This window comes from Lepeophtheirus salmonis, chromosome 8 (assembly GCF_016086655.4).
Source record: "Lepeophtheirus salmonis chromosome 8, UVic_Lsal_1.4, whole genome shotgun sequence".
In the NCBI taxonomy this organism is placed as follows: domain Eukaryota; kingdom Metazoa; phylum Arthropoda; class Copepoda; order Siphonostomatoida; family Caligidae; genus Lepeophtheirus; species Lepeophtheirus salmonis.
The window spans coordinates 26631946-26654779 of NC_052138.2; the positions used below are offsets into that span (position 1 = coordinate 26631946).

The 22834-nt window shown below is 30.0% G+C and overlaps 1 protein-coding gene across 2 annotated transcripts in view; it reads left to right on the forward strand.

The window, feature by feature from the left end:
- LOC121123130 (lachesin) overlaps positions 1-22834 on the forward strand; it is a 207032-nt gene that overhangs the window by 75050 nt on the left and 109148 nt on the right. For both annotated transcript variants that reach the window (XM_040718244.2, XM_071890669.1), the window contains exon 4: positions 10832-10953. In XM_040718244.2, coding sequence (XP_040574178.1) covers positions 10832-10953 — 122 coding nt within the window. The remainder of the gene's footprint in view (positions 1-10831; positions 10954-22834) is intronic.

The window sequence follows — 22834 nt, forward strand, 5'->3', positions numbered from 1 at the left end:
AATAACCTCCATCACATAATAATACCTTCCATCTACTTTCATGATCCTCCAAAGTGCTAATTGTCCAAATATCTCGAAAAAGTAGAGACCCCTCCTTTCTACTCTAGTAATATATTATTTACGTCGCCACGCTTCCCTTTTCGTCGTCTTTCGATGTTATTTTCGTATTGTTAAAAGGATGCGATAATTGAATAGCAACTTTCTACAGTCCATGTTCCAATTTTGAGATAGAAAGAGAGAGTGTGACCTATACAATCTACCCTTTATTCACCCCTCCACAAATACTTTTTTAGCTGGAGATAATCCAAAAACTGACTTTGACAAAGTTTAAGACCTCTCAGGTTGTTTTTGACCAGTACAGGCAATTTTTCGTAAGAAAAAATAGTATTTTGGATCAAAATTTGACATTTCTAGTCTTCTTGAATCGTATATAGTGATATAAGTAAAAAATTGTACTTTTTCATTGTTGTGTAAGTACTAATATATGACTGAAGACGGCAATTCAATTTAAGTTCAATTTAGTCTCTTTGTATTCCTAAAAATAACGTTACTCCAATAAGTTCTTTCTTATTTTAATCAGTTCTCGTTTACTAAGTCAAAAGGGCTGGTCCAAAGACTCATAAGGCCAGTTCTAAAATCGTACTAGACCAAATAAATAAGGACTGACAATAGATTTTATATTTCTTAGTATTCGGTTTACAAGTAAAAAATGTTTTGCACATTTAATTGAAAATGGAAGAGCTCAATGACTTGCGTTTTTCCTTTTTTTATCGAACATAACATATTAATATTTTTATTGTAATAAATTGAAAAAAGAAGAACATCTTAATAGTTTTATGTTTGTTTTAGTAGGACAATGCAAATCATTGAACACATCTTAAACCTCTTAAATTATTTATAAAACAAGAAGCACAATAGATTTAACTAATACACCGAATACTAAAATATATATACCTAATGTACAAGTTTTTACAAATAGGACCATTTTTGGGATAGTACAAAAGGCTTAAAAGTGCCTATTTTGACCTTATAATACAACTTTTACAAGCTGAAATGACCTTTGCTACATCAAAAATAATATGAAAGGCCTCATATTTTGCCAAAGTCTTTTTTATCTCCTCAACGAAGTTGAAGAGGGTTTATGTTTTTGCCTTTGTTTTATTTGTTACTGACCAGGATTATGGCAAAAGATGCAAATCGATTTTAATCAAACTTGCTACAAAGATAATATATAGTCAGAGTTAGAGTCTATAAAAATTTGAGAGGACATGGGCATAGGTCACGGTAATACAATACGTAAAAAATTGTATAAACGACCAAAACATTTAAACAAATTTAGATACAAAATTCTACTTCATTTTAGGAGGAGGTTTTTGCGCTCTAACGAGTGTCCATTCTAGTTTTGATTGCATTTAATATAAAAGTATCTCTATAGAGAGATAAAAATATGCAAAATCTAATGAAAACCCCTTTCGCAATGTTGTTGCTTTTTTACAAACTAGATCAAAATAAGTAATAAATGTTGTTCATTAACAAAATAACAGGCTGGAAATATTTTTCTGAAAAGTTAGTCTTTGTTTTCTGAATTTAATTAGCTTACTGAGTTAGTTAAATAAATTATTTGGAGGCGTCACAAATTACACATAATGGTTGTAAAATTACTAATTGTTATATTTGAAAGACCATATCAAAGGTATGCAAAGTTTTATATATTAAATGAAAGCTCATAACTCTGTATAGTATATATTTATAAGCATTTCAATGCATCACAGAAATGAAAATATGAAACTCATAATAGACTAAAAAAGTCAATGGAATTATGAACAATTTATATATATTAAATATATATGGTGTTATTCATTTTCTTTGCTTTGTTACAGATTTCTTTTAGTTAGACAAACCACTTTTAAATGTGAACACATTTCTACAGTATTTATGAGTGATTCATATTTTTTTTTTTTTTTTGTTATTTTATTAGTATGTTATCTAATTAGTAGAATACCTATACTTTTACTAAAATAGTTGTAATATCTTTGATAAAATAAATCTAACTGATTTAATATTAATGAATCATAACCCAATATATAAAGTAAAGGATTAATAGTAAATTTAAATTTCATCATAATCGTATTTCTATATTTGAATGTATTGCAACAAAATGACTGCTCAACCACTCAAGGTTTGACGACTTATATGTTTAAAAATTATGTTTTTAAGAAAATGCCAAATACAGATAATGTAAAAAGTCTCGTAATATCGAACTAATTACATAAGATACAACTCATTTTATCAAGATAGGATTTAAAAAACTGGTTGATATAGCTAATTTGTCATTTTAGAATTGTTCGGTAAAAGGTATTTTGAGTGGCACATATATAAAATGGTACTTTACAAGGTTGGCCATTCAAAACTGTTTATTAATGTTAATTTTTTTTATTAATAAAGGAAGGTTTAGTAATTGTTTTAAACATTGTTCATAAACAAATTATAATAAACATTTCGTCATCATGAGAAAGTAAGAGGAGAAAAGTTTGCAGATCTCATAGATGCTGAAGTTGAAGTGTCAATGAATAAGAGATGTGGTCCCTTGCTCGCAAGACTTAAACCCCGCTGGACTTTGCTATGTGGGGAACTTTGGAAAGGGAAAACAACAAAACTCAACACCCAAAAGTGGACAAAACGAAGGGCGCTATAGTGGCTGCGTGGGACAACTTCTCTGTTGAGTTTGCCATCAAAGCCTGCAAGGCTATTGGCAACGTTCATACCTTGTGATTGATGCCGAAGGTGGCCATATTCAGTAACCAAGTTTGCAAATACCTTGATTTCCAGTTTGTATTTAGTTAAGGGAAGAAATATAGGTATTTAAGAGACAATTACGAATGAAAAATTATAATAAGTTCGAATAACTTATTCTCAAGGGCATTTAATTAAGTCTAGGCTCCATTTTGTTTTTAAAAGAAAGGGTACTTTTCTATACAATAAAAAACCCAGAAAGGTGACCAAAATGGTTATTAAATACTATCAAACAATGTGTAAATGTTAAGATTGCATGAAGTATTATGAAAAGGCTTGCACAAAATGTACTTTCAACTCAGCACACCTTGCTAGTGAGGTTAAAAATTGTGATTTAATTAATGAAATATTTATGAAAAAATAAGAGACTAATTATATTTTATAAATATATTTTTTTCCAAGTGGGATAGATGTTATTCACGAATACATTATGAATATTTTTTGAAGACTTACTCTAAAAATAAGATACTATAAAGAACTCTATTTTTTTCAACGTCTGTTTACCAATCCTTTTACTATCTTCTTAGCCATAAAATTTACATATATTAGAATAGGAAAAATAAAGAGAATTTTTCTGATAAGTATTTCACTCTGCTTTTTTTTTTTTTTTTCATAGAAAAAACAAGTATAAAAAAATTACCATGACAATTTAAGATAAAAAAAGTTGATATCAAAAAATATAAAGATTGAGGGGAAAAAATAAAGACCTTCAGGCTCTGACAGAATATTATATTCTTTATTTTATATGTGAAAGAACATGTCTCTATCAGTTTTGTTACTTCGATAAAAAATATTTTTTTAAATTACATTAAGATTAATAAGATTCATTCAGTCATGTTATATACTTATGAGTATGCCTTGCCTCGACTTTACTTTTTATTTTTTTATATACGTATTGTACAAGTTGCAGTCTAAAAATGAGAAGAATATTTGAAAATAAATATTTATTGTAATGAATACTATTCAATGGTTAAACATCCTATTAGGCGTTGATAAATAAATAATTCAGTTTTTAATGGAAATTGTTCAGTAAATGATTCATGGAATACTGAGCTCAGAAAGTTCAGTATTTATTTTGCACGGCCCACTTGTTAATGTAGGGTAAGGATATAGGCATTCGATATTGAACCACTTTTTCTCATAAGAAGTAAAATTGTTAATTCATTATGTCTTATGATCCCTGTTAAAATCTGCACTCCGCTTATAAAAGTGGAAGTCAATGGGCCAATAACTAATTTGAAAAAAAAGTACTTATACAAACTATTTATAGTTGGAGAGATCCAGGACGACCGAGTGAAGTAAGGAGAAGGAAAGGTGTGAGGAAATAATACAACGGTTATTTATAAGAACATCTGTATTCTCATTAATACAAGAACCTACTCTAATAAATACGTAAAATACATGACTATTTATACTATGTAAAACACTGTACTTTAAACACACATATATATACAACAAAATAAGAGACTGGAAGAAGAACAAGGGGGAAGGAAATTGGAATACATTACACCCCCCAAGCACCAAATCCATGCCGGTTCTTAAACACGTTCCACTCCATGAACAGAAGCTGATTGATCCGCTCCATCCATAACCAGGCGCGGCCAAACCATATGCTCTTGTATACATACAATTTATCTCCATAGACGTGCCGTGCTCTCAGCATGCGCACTGGAGAAAGGAGAACACTACTCCTCATAGAGGTTTTAGGAACGTAAGCACACTGCCCGTTCCTGGGAGAAATATCGTTCACCCTTATAAAGGTTTTAGGGACACGAGCACCCTGCTCGTCCCTGGGAGACATATCGTTCACCCTTATAGAGGTTTTAGGGGCACGACCACCCTGCTCGTCCCTGGGATACATATCGATCTCACTCGATGTACCCTCATCCAACTCGGGATGATCCAGACGAGAAACCATTGCACATTTATAATCCAATGAGGTGAACGGAAGAATAGGAACAACGGAGAACCAGAACTTTATCGGATTAAATCCACTTAGAATGATGTGGTCCCTGACACAGACACACACTTCACTTCTTGTAAGTGACCATGGTTCTCTTCCTTCCTCCACGAGGCTCAAACTGAGGCACAGTCCGTATTGCTCCGCCTTCAGTCGCGCGTTCTTCCTGTTGACGAAAAAGGGCTACCCAACTCCAGCAGGGCTAGCTTCGCCGACGACCCCCAGCAGGGAGGTCACGTGATCCTGATCCCATCCTCGTCGCCAATGTTGCGTCTTGACGAACGTGATGAGGTTCCAATTGTTTATAAGGAAGAGACATAAACTATTTATAGGTGGAGAGATCCAGGACGACCGAGAGAAGTGAGGAGAAGGAAAGGCGTGGAGGAATAATACAACGGTTATTTATAAGAACATCTGTATTCTCATTAATACAAGAACCTACTCTAATAAATACGTAAAATACATGACTATTTATACTATGTAAAACACTGTACTTTAAACACATATATATATACAACAAAATAAGAGACTAGAAGAAGAACAACGGGGGCTGTGCAGCCGCTCCTCATTTATAGAGGTTTGCCCAGAAAAAAAAGAAACTGAGAGGTTCCTTGCCTTCATGAACTCTGTCAGAAGTTGACTTAGGATCCTTGTGTATGAAGACAATCTCAAGTCGCCTTCATGGACCTCCTGATGACTCTGGCAGAATCGGAAAAGTTGTTAATGAGCCAATTAATCGATTAATTTGATTTTCTTTTCCACACTTGACAGATCTCTGCATCCTTCCTTAAATTATGTTCTCCACTTCCTGTTTTCCTGGAGAGGTCATATCCTCATTTTTCATCATGGCCGCCTTTAAAACCATGCTCCTGGAGCACCTCACAATTTCCATAATTCTCGCATTCTCAACCTCAGTATCTAGGATATCTTAGATGCGCTACCCTTATTGAGAAAAATTAACATTAAATAACTGTACACTATTGCTGTTATCCTGTCACTCATTAGATAATTTATGGAATATTCTTAACTTTGAACGCAAAATCTTTTTTTTTTCTTTCTTTTTATGACCAAATTATTATTTTTATTTTTCTATTAATACAATATTTATCAAATTAAAGAGATAATTGAATTAAACTAAATTGTATACTGAAGGTCTTAATCATTATTCTGAGGACATTAAATTAAAACATCAACCCAAAAAATATTTTTATACCTTTCCCTGATCACAGAAAATACAACATTTATTTTTCCCTTTGACTTGTTAGGGCAAAAAGAGAATGTAATGGGCCAATGACTAATTTAAAAAAATATATATACTCTTTTCTGCAATAGGATAATTGTAAATTCTAAGACAGTAAAAAAGAGCCATAGCCCCTCCTGTTGCACAGTCTCTCATATATATATTTATATCTCTTCATTTATTTTTAACGTTCACAAACGTTTCTCCCTTGGCAAATGCCTGTCAAATTAATCAAATAGAAGAATTTCCTTGAGTAAACTTTTATTGCATGATAAAAGTCAATTGATACACATCAAAAATAAAGTTGAATTATAATAACACAATGTAGATAGTCCTGTTTACTTAGTATTTGCGTGACGTCTTTTTCCCCCTTTTATAGACAAAAAAATCACTATAAAACTACCTTGCACTATTTTTAGAATAATATAGAAGTTGTTGTATTTATAATGATTGAGACTGAGGTTCAAAATAAACTCTTTAGCTTTTAAACTAAGGAGTATATTTTTATAAAATCGAATATTTAAATAGCTAAAGGCTTGTTTTCACCCCTCGTGCCATTTTTTTTTTTTTTTTTTTTGGAACTGTTCAGTAAGTACAATTTTAATCATTAAATCTATTTAATTAACAAACTTTTAAAAGGATGTAGTGGTCCAAAAATTTGAAGTTTTCTTCTAAATCATTAGAATGTATCGCAATTGGACGCAAAATCTGTTGTATAGAACAATATTGGATAAATTATAAAATATATGATGTAAAATCACAAAATAAAAAAAATAAAAAATAGCAGGAAGAATTCCCAATTAGAATATTTTTTTAGTTACAGATCAACATTTTATTTACTGTGTTTCCTTTCAAGTTCATTGAGTATTGATTTCCAATAAATATGAATATATATTAATAGTAATCCTCCGAACAACGCCAATAAAATCACAAAAAGCAAAAATACCGTATATTTTAAATAAATATTACATTTAAAAAAACAAAAAATTTGATTAGATTAGATTATTTTTATACGATATGTTGTTACTTTTATTGCGTCACGCAACCTTTCCTGCGAAGAGAAAAAGAAAAAAGGCCCTAAACATTATTTTTTTTAGCCAAATAAGTCAACCACACCCACTGTATCACTGTTGCCATATTATTTCTCCACTATTGGCAAAAGGAATTGGATATATGAATTTTATAATATTAAAGTCCTACAATGGTTGTTATTCCATATTCCATGGTAATAATTTATTAAAAGCGTAGCTATGATATAAGTTTCTTCATCAAATCTATAATACGAAGAAGAATCAACAAGAAATTGTATTCCTGGCTTTTTGGAGACGGAGTATAAGTAAAGTATAGCTTATTACTTTGTTCCTTTATCAAAAATAATAAATTATGAAGCTGACACGGCGTATCAAGTGAGACGGGGGATTTGACAGGCCACCACGAAATATATAGGATATTTTTCTTTTAGTAAGGTAATGCCGTGATAAATATGGAAAGGTTTTGTACTCAACTTTTTATCAAAAATTAGCAATTTCTTCTGTCTTAATTAGAGTGTATCTGTCCAAAAAAATCAATTTAAAGTATTAAATAGAATAACCTCATATTCCCAACAATTTTTTTTTGGATTTCTACGAAAGTAAGCCGTTAAAAGTAGTGTCTTGATTAAATAAGAAGAACCAACATACTTAAATATATGTTGTTCCTTGCTCTAACATTTAATTTCCTTTCAATTGTTGTTTGAAAACTAAATTAGGGAGTAGATGAATAAGGAAATTTGTTTTTTCAATTAAGTTTTTTTTTTTTCTTCATAACTCCATAATTATTTCCTAAGTTCTAATAAGATTAAGATATAGAGTGAATTTGTTGTCATTTTTTTCCCTAGCTAGAAATGAATAATTTCATTACGACCCTTTTCCATTGGAAAATATTTATTTTATTCATTAATTATTTTCCTTCCTCCTGGAATTGAATTAAATATGAATATAAAAAAAGCGAACATTTCCTTCAAAAAATAATGTCATACATAGAATTGCATAAAATAAATATTGTCATAAATGAATAACTAAATTTAATTAGCAAAGCTTACACATCTTCTTAAAAAACATTTAAGCACTCTCCCAATATACAAAATAGCTTCTTGATTACCATAGAGGCCCAGAAATATCATAGAAAAATACTTGGTTATTTTATCCATCTACTTGCTAAATTATATGTTCCAATTTTTACATGAATATATTACATACAAGCTCATTTAATTTGATCGTGCAGTATTTCAACTTTAAATCAAATTTTGATATCATCACTATAATCAATTTCAGTTCGTGAGTCATGCTCTTAACAAGATAATCCCTTTTCTATTTACGTTATTCTCGCAACGTAAATACTTATACACTCTTCTTTAATAATAATTTTCATGTCATGACGTTTCAGTATCTTTATTGATCAGTGTTACGAAATATCCGATTTTTATCAGATTCATTTAACCTTAAAAACCGCGGCTCCTAAGGACTTTATCTCTTTTTTGAATAATTATAAATTATAGTACTCATATCAACGAATACTTTTATCAGACTGTCACAATATTGAGAAAAAGTATCCCGGCTTGCTTTTATGTTATCGCCACACATATATAAATTAACAAAATTAAATAAATTACAGATCCCTGATTTCTTTACTACCAAATAAATAAATAACTTTTTTTTCATTTATAACGGTCTGGGATGTCATCACTTATGTTATTGACTTTTTAGGAGTTTTTTAAAAATGACATACGTTGTGTTGTTTGTAACTGCGACCTATATTAAAAATTCTAACGTATCAGCTAGCAAGGAGTACTACAGTTTACAATTATTTATAGTGATGAAAATCTGGTGTATTTTTGGTCCCTGTTTTTCTGTAGAATGAATCTTCTTTTTCTCAGCTATTGTCGTTATTATTTCATTCTTTATTAGTGAACTTCCTTTTTTTACAACATTAAGTAGTACTCAAAAGCTGATTGAAGATTCGTGTGCTAAAAAAAGAAAGAAGGAGAGTAACCTTGAAGATTTGTTAGTAAGATTAAAATTGTCCCTGTTGTACTCAGAGTAGAATAAAAGATCGACATCAGAGAAATTATTTCTTATGTTCTGGTGTATTCCTTCTCCACCTTCGACACAACTGCTTGTAGAAGATCTAATGAAACGTCATGAAAGCTAAGTTGATCTCCTTTAAAATATTTTTCTAGTTGTCAGGGTTACCATTTTGATTTTTGTATTATTTTTTTTTTTTTGTACATACAAAAAAGGCTCCCAATTAATATGAGTAGTGAGCTTTGTCAGCAGATATGTTGTTTCTCAATGACATCATATTTGTACTAAATTCTCTCAGGTTGGGTTTTAGCACTCATTTCAAATTAGCCTGTATTTACGTTAGAAATAATTGCATATTACAATTAAAAATATCAGGGTCATACTACTTATTGACATATTGTAAAATAATTTGAACTATAAAAGATAACTGCTCATTCAACCTAATTAACTATGATAATTAATGGTGTTGACATTTCAAAAGCGACGAAGCACCATTTTGTAATATCTTCATTGCTCATTTGGAAAACTCATTAAAAGTGGGGAGTTTTAATGATTACATTTTTATTCTCCTCCTATTAAAAAGTACTGCCATTATTCAGTGTATACAATACAAACCATATTGAACATGTTCAATCAGTTAGAATTATTCAAGAACATTCAAAATTAATCATTTTTTAAATACGGTAAAAGAACGGCTTAATTCAAGTATTATTTTTATTTTTAATACAATTAAAATTTTCATAAACAATTTTACAATATTTATACTTGAAAAAAATAACATAAAATATTCATCAAAATAATAAAAAAAATGTGTATTGGATTATAATAACTCTAAATCATCTTTATCATTCAAAATTAACCAACGTTATAATTGTTACTCCGTTTTTTCTTTTTGTTGAATATCATGAAAATAATAAATAAAAAAACTTCATTCTTGTGGACTTCATATATTTTTTTAACATGAGTATAAGAAATAAATCAACCGAAAAATTGAAGAAAAATGATGGAATCGCCATAGGTCATGGACAACACGCTTGGGAGTTTTTCTCTTGAACTTGATGTGTGTAAGTTCGCGCCCGGTGATTCTTAGATAAAGCAATATACTTTGAGTAATTGTAATACTATTATGTTCACTTATACTCAATCAGTAAAACTCCATCTACCCAATTAAAGGAACATTAAAAAAAAAATTGTGAATAAAATATATTTTTTTTATATGTACATATGTATATCTAGTTTTAAAAACACAAGAAAATGACAAACAAATGCAAATAACTAAAGACAAGGTTAAAATGACTGGTGTTTTTACTATCCACGGGCTAGTGTGTTTGTCGAGCCCTAGATCCAGTGGCGAACTCTTTGCCTTTCTTATTAAACTAAAAAAGTGAAAGCTTCTTTAAATTAGTTTCCTGAGGGGCTATTTAAGAAACGTGGAGAATAAAAATAATGTTTTTATGGAAGTTATCTCTCTGACATATGGGTTAAAATCCTAATTTAGGTTGTTAAACTTTTCCTATTTGAATTGTCTATTTTTCTTATTTTTTCTTCCATCTATGTAAGGCTTTAAATGTTTACATTCATAGATATGTACAAAAACATATCTATGTACAGCTAACGAGAACTTCCTTTCTGTTATTACCCTTTTTTTCACTTGTAAATGGCCATTCAGATAAAGAATAATAAGGGAAAATAATAATAAGAATAATAAATATATGTTTATTACCACTTCAAAATAAGTACTTTATTATCCTTCTCTCTTCATCTTCTTTTTTCCAGTTCCTCCTCACGTGCGGCCAAAGCATCCTGAAGGAAATATTGTGGTGAAGAAGGGAACACAAGTGACGTTGGAGTGTCTGGCCTCAGGAAATCCAGTACCCAGTGTGAGGTGGTCTAGAGAGGTAATTATAATATATCATCTTTTGAATTACTCAAATAAAAGGTCACTCTAAATATGTTAAAATTCACTCAATCTTTGCTAGATATTAAAATTGAGAAAAAATTAGAAATGAAACAGTGTCTAAGATTGCAATAAATTTTGGATTGAGAAAGTCCAAAAGTTAAAAAAGTCACATTCTCAATGTGCGAAAATTCGATTAGAAATTATAACTTTTTTAATATATAGAGTGTAATAGAAAAATATACCGGTTCACACTTTTGAACTTTCCCTTCAAATATGACGACCAAATTATGCAATCTTCTCTTTGTTTTTTGGTAAAATTTATGTATAAACGTTTCGCTTAGTTGGCAAAACACCACCATGAAGTCATCAACAGAAGCTTACTAAATCTTTCCATGCAGAATGCAGTTCCGCTGTTGTGATGATTTGGGTGTATTATGAACATTTAAATTTGAAGAATATTGGATGGAACAACATAGCTGAGTAAATAATGCACTCGGAAGAAATTTTTTCTTTAACTCAATTTGTGTAACTTTGATTTACAGTTGTTCCAAGAAAGGGAAATACCCTTTATGATCTTTAGTAAAGAAAAAATCCCTACTTTTATACAAAATGTATTTACGATGAACATAAACATGGCTGAAAAATAAAACTAGCCAGTATACTAAAAAAAAAAAAAAGAAGCAGTAATAAACAGTAGCCACAATGACAGTTTATAGAATATTTGCCAGCTTGTCTGTCCTAATAGTGAACCTTTTTTTTTTCTACGCCATTAGTGAACCGGGAATAAGAAGAACGGCAAAAATGTCAAATATTTAATTACATTAATCAGTTCTAAAATTAAATATATATATATATTTATATTAATGTAACAACTACAAAAAGATGGGCACCCTTCCATTATCATTTTTACCTATGGGAGTTTTGTTTGCTTCAGTTTCTGCGTGTGTGTCTTATTTTTTGTTTTTCATCAAATATTCTAACATTTGGTTATTTTTTTTTCAATGCAGTATTTATATTTTTTCTTAAAAAACAAAACAAAAACTTTTTGATGAAACCTGTCATAAACATCGAGAAGGATTTTTTCTTCTTTACTTTTTAGCAGCAATATATGATGTAGGGATAGTGAAGAGGTGAAGTTCTTAGAATCATTTGATATTAAGGTATGACAACTATAAATTCAAGCATTTGCTTAAAACATTTACAGGGTGTGCAAGCTATCTATGCCACGAAAAGATTTTCTTAAATTACAATTTCTTCCCCAACCAATTCTCAAATTAAACAAATATTAAAGAGCCTGAAATCTTGATAAATTTCAATATATTTATTCAATAAAATCATCTATAGACCTTCAATTCCAGTCTCTTTCCGAGGCTGAAAGTGAAAGTAGGCCTTTTCACACTTGGTCCCTTAGCAAATGCTGAAATTCCTTCTTGATCCGACTGATAATTTCGTTATGGTGTTGCAGGGGGTTGGTCTGATTTAGAGTTAGATGGCACCCCGAACAAAAAAGAAATCGGATTCAGATATGGCAACTTTAGAGCCATTTGATCTCAGCCTCCATTGTTGATGATGCCTCAAAATCACCTTTAGAGGCATCAAATTCACTCAAAATCTTCCAACGAACGTCTCACTGCGTCTCGGAGTTCGAGCAATAATCATGTTGTCACTCTCAGTTTCCAAGGAGGGTTCCGTGCCTTTTCCAAATCTTTCCATGTTTTTAACTTACAATCTGAACTTCTTTAACTTTAATCTTACGTAAAATAATCCGCTTCCAAAGTGCTGTGGTTGTGGACGACAGCACGCCAAAAAAGCAGCATAGATACCGTCCACGCCCTGTATGTAATCCTTTTGCACGAAAGCAAAATAGAATGGTTTATTACTTTTTGTATTCCTTACACAAATCAACGTTCTATTAACGATCGGATTGTTTTTAAAAGTCATATTAGAACTAAATAAAGTCTGATAAACAAATTCATCTTCTAAAATATAGTTAATATTCTTAAATATAACAACTCATCCTAGAAATTAGATTATAATGCATGTAAATGACGAATATATTTGGTGAATATGACGTATGAAAATAAAAAGAGAATTTTTCATTGTCTGAAATATTGTTTTTGTCTTAACATTTGTGGAAATTACAATTTTTTTATCCTATTTAAAACAAAACAAATAATGTGTTGACATAATTAAATGTATATGAGAAAGCTTTAGTTTTCCATATATTAAAAACAACACTTTTTCTCTAATTAATTGGTAAGAACAGATTTAATAGGGAATAACCTGAATTTAGTTCGAAATCTATTAAGATCCTGATTAACCTACAAATTAATCAAAAAACCACCAATTAATGTAGCATAAAGAAATAATGAATATATGAAAATTTCAGATGAAAAAAGATTAACTTTTAATTGACGTTACTTTATTTACCTATGTACGATATTTCTTGATCTTTAAAATATAAAAGCGTTCTCCTGGGTATAATAACAAAATTTTAAAGATATTACAAGAGAGAAAAAGACGTAAAAAAGTGATAGGAAGATAAGATTTAGTGACTTCTACATATAACGAAAGTAATAATACTTACACGAAGGGGGAAAAAATGAATTATCACAGATGTAAGCATTTCAAAATTAACTTAATATTTGAAGAAAAAAAATATATGTTCATTTCAAATATTATTTTTTTATGCGATTTCTCAATAATTATAATATGCTAATTCAAGCTTAAAAACCAGCATATTTTCCACATTTGTTTAATTTGTCGATTGTTTTCACGCCAAAAAAACGCATTTAAAGGATAATTAAATAGTATTTACTTATAAAAGATTTCATTTAGCTACTATATTGATTTTTGAGGGAAAAATTTCTTGAGGTTAAAACTTTAAGTTTCTAAAATAAATAAGTCCGAATTTAAATAATCAAACAATTAAATATATATTTATAAAAAATTCCTATTGATTATTTCCTCTTTGAAATTGAAACAAATCAATATTTTTGTCTAAGAATCACACAGTTTTTTTAAAACCATATATATAATTTTAAATTAAAAACTTAAATATTTACATTCCAAATAGATTCGTTTGGTATCAAAAAAATTAAAAAATTGATTGCCTATAAAATTTAAACACATATTCAAAATGAGCATAAAATAATTTTAAAAGAATAATGAAATTGTTTTCTAGATTAATGGTTTTTTTCATACTCAAAAGTTTACACTATTTATGACAAGGGTATAAATATTTGAAAAATTCCAAATCAAAAATTCTTGAATACTAGATTTGATACAAAAAATAAAAATAATTACTGATTTGTACTTAACTTTTCAAGTACTTTTCTATGTAAATGTAATAATGGATATCGATGAAAAATATAAAATATTTCTATACAAATTACAAAATTGTATTTTTAGCCGCGAAAAAAATCGATTAAGATTGATTTTTTTAATTGAAACTTCTTTGATAATAAAAAAATCTAACAACCCAAATTCAAAATGGAATTTGTTTTGTCACATGTAAGCGGTATGCATATTTATATATTTTACTTGTTTTTCACCTCTATTTCCTACATGAAACCATTTTTTTAATCAAAACCAACACGTTACTCATTGATTGGTTTTACTTTAAAACCACACATATTTTTTATATACATTTTTGCAAAAACAAAGGATATATATGAAAACAAAAGTTTTTTTATCTATTTTATTTTCTCTATCATAAGCAAAGCTTTTATCCAATAATCCTAATAAAATAAACTTATTGTTTTTTTTGTTGTTGTTGTGAGACTTGGAAACAAACTAAAAATCATTGATAAAATAAATAACTTTTTTTTTCATTTGTTTTATCATAGCTTATAATATTATATAAATAGTTTATATTTTTCACTAAATAAAAGAGTGCCTTTTGAATTTTAGTAAGTTTATATTTCTTTTATCAATGACATGCATTTTAGTAATAAAAACACACGAAGGAGGAAAAAATATCATTTAATGAAAATGATTATGAAATAATTACAGTCGAAAGTTTTTTTTATACTTTCCAATAAATATTTTCATAACTAATATTATGCATGCAAATCCTTTTGAATTGATATTCAAATAGTAATAAATAAAATTAAAATATACAGAAGGGAGGACCAAAAGTTGAAGTAGCATGTTTTAAAAAGGAAATACGTTATTCTTATAGAATCAAGAAAAGACAACTGAAAACCCACTTTTGATATGTTTCAATGCTATATTTTTATTCAATAAGTCCACCTTGACAAGCAATGATACTCTGGACACGTCGGCTAACAGATTTGAAGCTCTTTAAGATGAAAGTTGTGTCCATAATGTACCAAGCTGTCATGACGTCAGCACGGGGTAAGTTCAGATTAGAATAAAAAGTGTGGTAGATATTTTTATTCAAAGACACTCGAAATGGAAAATTCCAGGGGTTTGATGACAGTTCTGGAAGAGAGCTGCATAAAAGCAGTCATATTGTTGCTCGATAAGTTTGTGTTATTCTTTGCTTCGTGTGGCTGTAATTGACTTATTGATGTTGTAGGCAGTCAAGATTGAGATCCTAGCGGTCTCTTAGCGTTAAAGCATTGGTAAAAATAAAACATTGGTTTAATTTTGTTTGAACTTTCGTTTCGTAGCGTATTAAAACCTTGTATTTAAAAATACCATGTATAAAATAGTAAAGTAATGCTACTATAAGATACTCAAACAACACAAAATCCGACTTGATGTCTGGGATCCAGAAGGAATTATGGAATGGGAAAAATGAGACTGTCATCATGGTCCCATTTCCAAGGTAGAATCCAGGCTGTGATGTACGCCAAAGGCGATTATATTTCATAGAAATACTATTTTTTTATTCAACTTTCATTTTGGTATTATTTTTTATTAAAATTTGATTCATCAAAACCTAATTAATTGATATATTAATTAGATCATCAATGTAGCCCCCTTTGGTCGCAATGTTGCCTTCCAGGTAGCCACGTAAGGCCTAGCACCTGTTGCAGATGTAGTCCTCAGAAATGGCATCCCAGTGCTGGTTAAAGGTGTCCTTGAGGTTGTTTATATTTGGATGACGGACACTCCAGGCTTTTTCTCTCGACATGCACACAAAGGATGTAGTTGAGGGAGTTGGATTTCAGACTGTAGTGGCTAAAAATGTATATCAAAATTTAAAACTTATTCAAATAGTCATACAACTGAAGAAATAGTTTTTTTCAAAAGTAGCATCTCCACCCTACCAAGGCTCTTGCCCCTAGCCATTTTTATGGTCCTGCATCGAATTCAAATGGTTGGCCCGAGCAGCCTCCTTGACTTCTTTTATGTTCTATTTCATTTTCCTACCAGAACCAATCTTCCTGCCTACCGTCTCGCACTTTATAACGGCATAGATGGTTGGCTTGGAGATCACCAAATGCTTTGCAATCTCTATTTTTTTTTTTTTGCGAGTGTCCAAAAGTGCAGAGACCAAAATTCGTTAGTCACGTTAAAATGGCATTTTCTCGGCTTCTAACACATAGGAAAATCTAGTTTTTTGTTTTTTTTTCATTTTTAGTATTTGACCAGAACAATTTTATTGCATTCACAAAACCTTGATCTGTGTAGCAAAAACGTAGTTTAGAGATTTTTTCCTTGCACCAAGTTCGTATTGTTTGATGAATTATTGTTAATTGTTTTTATTAACCCCTTGAGTCTGCCACGAACTGAACTTAACATTGTCAAAGTTGATTGTCACAATATTAAAATGAAAAATTGAACGACTATATTTGACAAAAGCCAACCGGTGGCTAACAAAGTTCTAAAGTATTATAAAAATTATTATGTACCTTAATTTAAGCAACAAGTTACAATGGAAACCATATAATTGACTTAAATATGTCTATGATATATTGGCTGCAGTGAATACCATGTACAGTCGTTATTTAACAAAGAACTTTGAGACAGCTGCACACGCGCAGATAGTACGTGGTGTGTTGCTTTGGTGGTTATTCAGAAGTATTTGGCGTCAGTTGAAAAAAGTGGCATGATCAACTCGCTTACTCTACAAAAAGAATTAAGGACAGAGTGTCGTTGTTACGATCCACCCCAAAAATAACAAAAACAAAGTTAAGATAGCAAATTTCTTAAACCTGGATAGATCCATTATCTGGAGAATCAGGAAGGAACTTGAAGATTCTGTAGGTGATTATGATTCTGTTCCATTCCACCCTGTAAAGAAAAGGTTCACCTAATGAAATAATTTATTTTTTATTTTTTTGATCCCCTGTATGGCCTCCTAGCTCACCGTAACTCAACCACATAAAATTATTTGTGTTGAGTGCAATTGAGCGGTACACCAACAGATACTCAAACAACACAAAATCCTACCTGATGTTCAGGATCCAAGAGGAATTCTGAATCTGACAATGGAAACTGTCATCATGGGCTGCTCCCATTTCCTAGGTCGAATCGAGGCTGTTATGTACGCCGAAAGGGATTATATTTCATAGAAATACTATTTTTTATTCAGCATTCATAGTATTATTTCTTATAAAAACGTATGATTAGCTTAAGAGAGAATGAATTTATAAAATAGTAATTTGAGATCGCTCTAAAAAAGCTAAAAATAAATACAATCCTTTCAGTTTGGTTCTAATAAAATGTGTTTTTCCTAAGTGTTCGGACAAATAAAAAAGACTTTTGAATTATTTTTAACTGTTTTAACCGTCTTTAAGTACAAGTCTTTAGACAGTGTTACGAATAATTAAAAAAGACAGTTTTAGGACCGATCCAACACTATTGAATATAGATTGAATTTCCTCATTTTATTGATTTTGGTTCCAGAAAGTGTTTAACTCTTCAGAATTTGCATAGACGGTCGAGCAAAAATATAACAAATTCATTGGATATTAGTAGGAATGTTTCAGATACTGGTGTAGAAATACTCGTGGAATGTAAGGAAGGCTTAACGATTGCGGCGACCTTAATAAAAGAATATGACTATGTGGCAAGAAATAAAAGAGTTGCATTATCATTGGATGATAAATGGTGGAACATATGTAGCAATATATATAAATATGTAGGTATAATTGATTAGTGCAGCAAATACTAATAATAATGGGAAAACTCTCATTAATGATGCTTCACAGAGAATCTCAAATTACATATATTTAGAGTAAAGAGGGAGGAAAAACATATTAGTAGGCTAATAAAGCAAATCATGATGTCCATAAAGTTGTTAGTTTTGTTCTCAAGAACTTTTAGTTTCTTTGTTTTGTTTGTACATAGTCTATACACGTATGTATGGGATGACAAGAAGTTTATAACTTTTATTCAATGTCCATGAGACTTAACTTGTTTTGTTTTTACATTCATCACAAGGGACATAATAACGATGAAGCATTAAAAATAAATGAGGAATTATTTGTAGCAGGGTTTTTCAGTATACGGGTACAAGGGAGGTACCAGGGAAGTTAGGGCTTCTGCATAAAAAAATAGTCATAGCAATTTCATAGTATATTTGCCTTTTAAAGCGTCTTCAAATTTCTACGCTAGCCCCTCCAAACATTCCAAATGTATGCCTCCCTTTCTAAGTGAATAAAGATTGTGTTAACGACATGGTTATAGGCGAATTTTATTTTAATTATTTGTCTTCCAAATTATGTCACTCTCCAAAGCTCTTTACTAGAAAATTGTCTTGTATAATGTTCTCAAATTTCATCTCATCTATCGTGTGTGTACACATATGCGATTACATATTTCTTTAAATTAATTCATTCAAATACTGATCCTTTTTTTAGTATTGGAACAGGTTAAAATATTAGTATCTTGAAAGCACTCATTTCTAACGACAGACATGTACGGATCTTCTAAATATATGGATTTACCCCTGGTATGAGTCGCCCAATTTTAGTAAATTAAAGATGAATAGAAAAAAAATCCAACATTTTAGAAAATGACATATTTAAAAAAATTAGTTTGCTCAAGTATTTTCTGATTAAATTTTCAATTTGAGTGAATGCGTATATCCACCCTTCATAGTCATTGGTCAGATGGAGTTAAATCCTTGAAACTCCAGCTGACCAATAACTATGAAGGGTGGGTATACGGATTAAAGACACAAATTAAGTAGGAATTTGAGTTGTGTAGGAGCACATGGAGAAGGCAGGTATTGAGACTTATAGTATTACTGAATAATCTGCTGTCTGTTACCCAATTTTGGTGGAAAAAATGAATTAGTGCTATAAAATTACATATAAAATAGTGGAGGGAAAATATTATAATTATATCTCAATTCATATATAGTTATCTCTTAATGAATTTTTAAATCAATTTACACCAAAGATAGGCGAGAATTCTTCATTTAGAGGGAAAATTTTAACACACCCGCAGTATAAATAATGAAAAATAAAGAAGGACCACACGCTCAATCGTTTTCCTCTTTTTTTAATTTTTAAAGGTAATTTTTTCATTACAAATGGATCAACTCTAAGTATAAGTAAAGGTACTGTAAGGAACATATAACTGTGATAAAAAATCATCCTCTTGAATTCCGATAGGTTTAAAATTCCCTATTGCATTATGGTCATCATTTGACTCGTGTCATTGTTAAGGATATGATTTTTGTTTCGCAGCATTAGAGTTTTATTATCCTCACGCTTTACAAAAGTCCCATCCCACATCTTTTTTTATCAAGGTTTCATAAATGTTTTTTTTAATATTATTGTTTGTACATGCTTATCTCCTTTTTCTTAAAGTATATTTAATTATTTTCAAATTAAGAAGCTTTGTTATGAAATGAGGAGTGACCCGACTTACATTGAACCATTAATACAAATTATAAAACATAAAAATGTGTCTATTAGCTTTAATGTCCTTTTGATATTTATATACTCTGTATTGGCTTTCTTTCCTGATATGATGTAATTTGTGAAATGGAAAATAATTTTATTTTGATTTATGATACATTGCCCCATTTTTCAAACACTTTTTTAAATTTAATAAAAAGCCTTTAAATATATATTCAATTCTATAGACTTTTACGTCTCAATATACATACACAAGTAGGGGGGAACACAGGGTTTCTTCAACATCAAAAAATGTACATCACAACTTTATGTATACGGGATTCACGATAATTCTGATTCCACTTATAGGTTTTTAGATCAGTTATTAGTGATTTGATTGAACTTTAATCGATACCATTGGAAAGGAACAGAGTTTTTTATTTAATAAAATGTGTTTGTTTTTTTAATACAAAGAATAGTAAGTATGGTTTTTTTTATTTGGGGTCAGCATTTTCTTTCACTTTGAATCCTAGCTCTTTGACTTATAGGCCTCCCAGACAGTGATCCAGGATCAGTTGATACTATCCTTTAGAGCAAAGAACGTTGGCGTGTCATTTGCAGCTACTACATTCCCAATCCTCCCCCGGACTTTGAATCACACCTCCTTGACCGTTGATACCTCCAAGACAGTACACTATGTCTTGCTGATATTTTCTATGAGGGCCTGAATGTTAGTGTGCTTCCTTGCTTGGGGTCCTTGCCCTGTCCATATTTTAATCGGTCTTGCCACCATTAGTGTTGAGGCCCCCACTGATCTTTGGAATTTTTTTCACGCTGTACATGATAGGCCTGTCGATCTGATGGTCACTTTTTTGAGCCTCATGTATGGCCTTGATTCTTTTCACCTCTCAAACTTCCCTAAAAATCCTCAATGTGATGTCAAAATCTATTAACATTTACTCTTTTAATAACGTAAAAGAATAAATAAAACATCAAATTTTTAGCATGTGTGCCCAGGATTTGGCCTATTTTTTTTTGTGATCACAGGCGCCATACTGAAAATAACCAAAATTACTCAATTGCTTGCTTTGGGTGTCATTTTGGTCATAGAAGACCTTCTAGAGCTCATACAAAAGCCTATTACTTTTTATTAAATTAGTGAATCAAACATTTGCTTAATATTGACTTTTTTGTTACCAGAGACCGGCCACAAAGCACTTTTGGCTACCGAATTTGATCTGGCCTAGCTCAGTAATTCTAAATTGAAATACAGCTAAATTCCTTTTTAGAAGATTATTTTAGGCTAATTCGTTATGTGCAAGATCGATATTAATATAATATAATTATATAATTTAATAAAAATTTTTGAGATTTGAAAATACGACAGAACTTGTAATATAATGCAAATTATTTTGGCCAAAGAAAAATCCTTTTTGTCAACTTTTGATTTGAGATAATAGAACGAAATTGTTTCTGAGAAATTGAATTAGTTTTGGAAGAACGTTAGTTTTGCTAAGATACAGTTTTTACTATACAATAGTTGATTGTTTTCTACTGAAACTGATATCATTTGATTTATTTATTATTTTTTGAACTGTTGTAACCATTCTTAATTATGAGGAGTGTTGCAACATTTGACAATTTGCACTCAAAACTTATTTGTCAAAAAACTATTGACGGACATAATATTTCAATACATTTAAACAATAACAGGTCTATGTCGATATGCAACATAAAATTTAGTGTCTTTAAGTCAACCCACAGAGGCGTAAATTGAACAAAAAGATCAAATTGGCAAAACTATCCTAGTCTCCCCTACCATTTCTAAGCTGTATATAGAAAATAACATAATACAATAATATATTCAATAAAAAATAACTCTAAAAAGCTACAATTATATGACAATGGTTACCACTAAACCAAATTAAGGACATAAACAATATTACTTTAAGTGATTATTAAGAGTAACTACAAAAGGAGATTTAATGTTCTTGAAAAAGAAAAAGATTTTGATAAAAAATATATCTTTTTTTTATCGCATTGTAAAATATACAAAAAAAATCTAGTCACGCCACCACATTCATTCACGAAATTGAATTACAATTTATTTTTGGTTCTACGTTCTTCACACTTTACGATGACATCTGAATTTTATTTTATTTTTTCATATTTTCATATACATGGTTAAAAGAATAAATATATATATATATATTCCTATACAAGAAAATGTCATTTTTTATAAAGACCCTTTAACTTTTTTTTTTTTTTATTCAATTCAAGCTTTTACAAAAAAATATATTTTTTTATCTAAAATAAATGAAGTTTAATAAAGTGTTAATTATTACTACTTACTTATATACTAAGAACGTTATATACTTCATCACAAAAGTACATATGTAACAGCTAATCTGCTTTGGGTTAACATAAAATGTACTTTTCAATTTATGAAACAATAATGACGCGTAGAAAATTCATTAAATTATTTCATAAAATCTCGTTTGGAAACAATAGTGAAGGACTTTATCAATTAATCAGCAACTAATTGATATAAACTGCAAATGCTGCTAATTAAGTTTAAAAAATATAAACGTCACTTAAATTACCAACTACAAAATCTACCAACTAAAAAATTTTTGCATTCACATTTCTAGATGGGTAAAACAAACGCATATATTAATTTAATTTAGTAAAAAAAAAATGATAGATAACGTTCAAAACAAACGCAACATGCTCAGTGACATATATTTTCCTCCTTGGACAGTCAGAATGTAACTAATTGAGAAACTACAGATGGATAAAGGAGTTCGATTTAGACAATTACCACCAATTTATAATTTTTGTATGACACGCCGGCTCCGACGGCGTCAATTTAAGCTCTATAGCTTAAATATATATGAATTTATTTGCAGACAAATAATTTTGCAAATTCAAATAATACAAATGAATTAAAAAAAACATATTTTGTATAACAAAAAAAAAAAACCATGAACTGATTTTCGTGAATTGCATCAATTATATTTGAAAAACTGATCCGCAATTTATAAAATATTATGTCTAACCATTTTTTGCAAATATTTATTTTCAAAGGCAAACGCACGTTCCTCACTACTACTA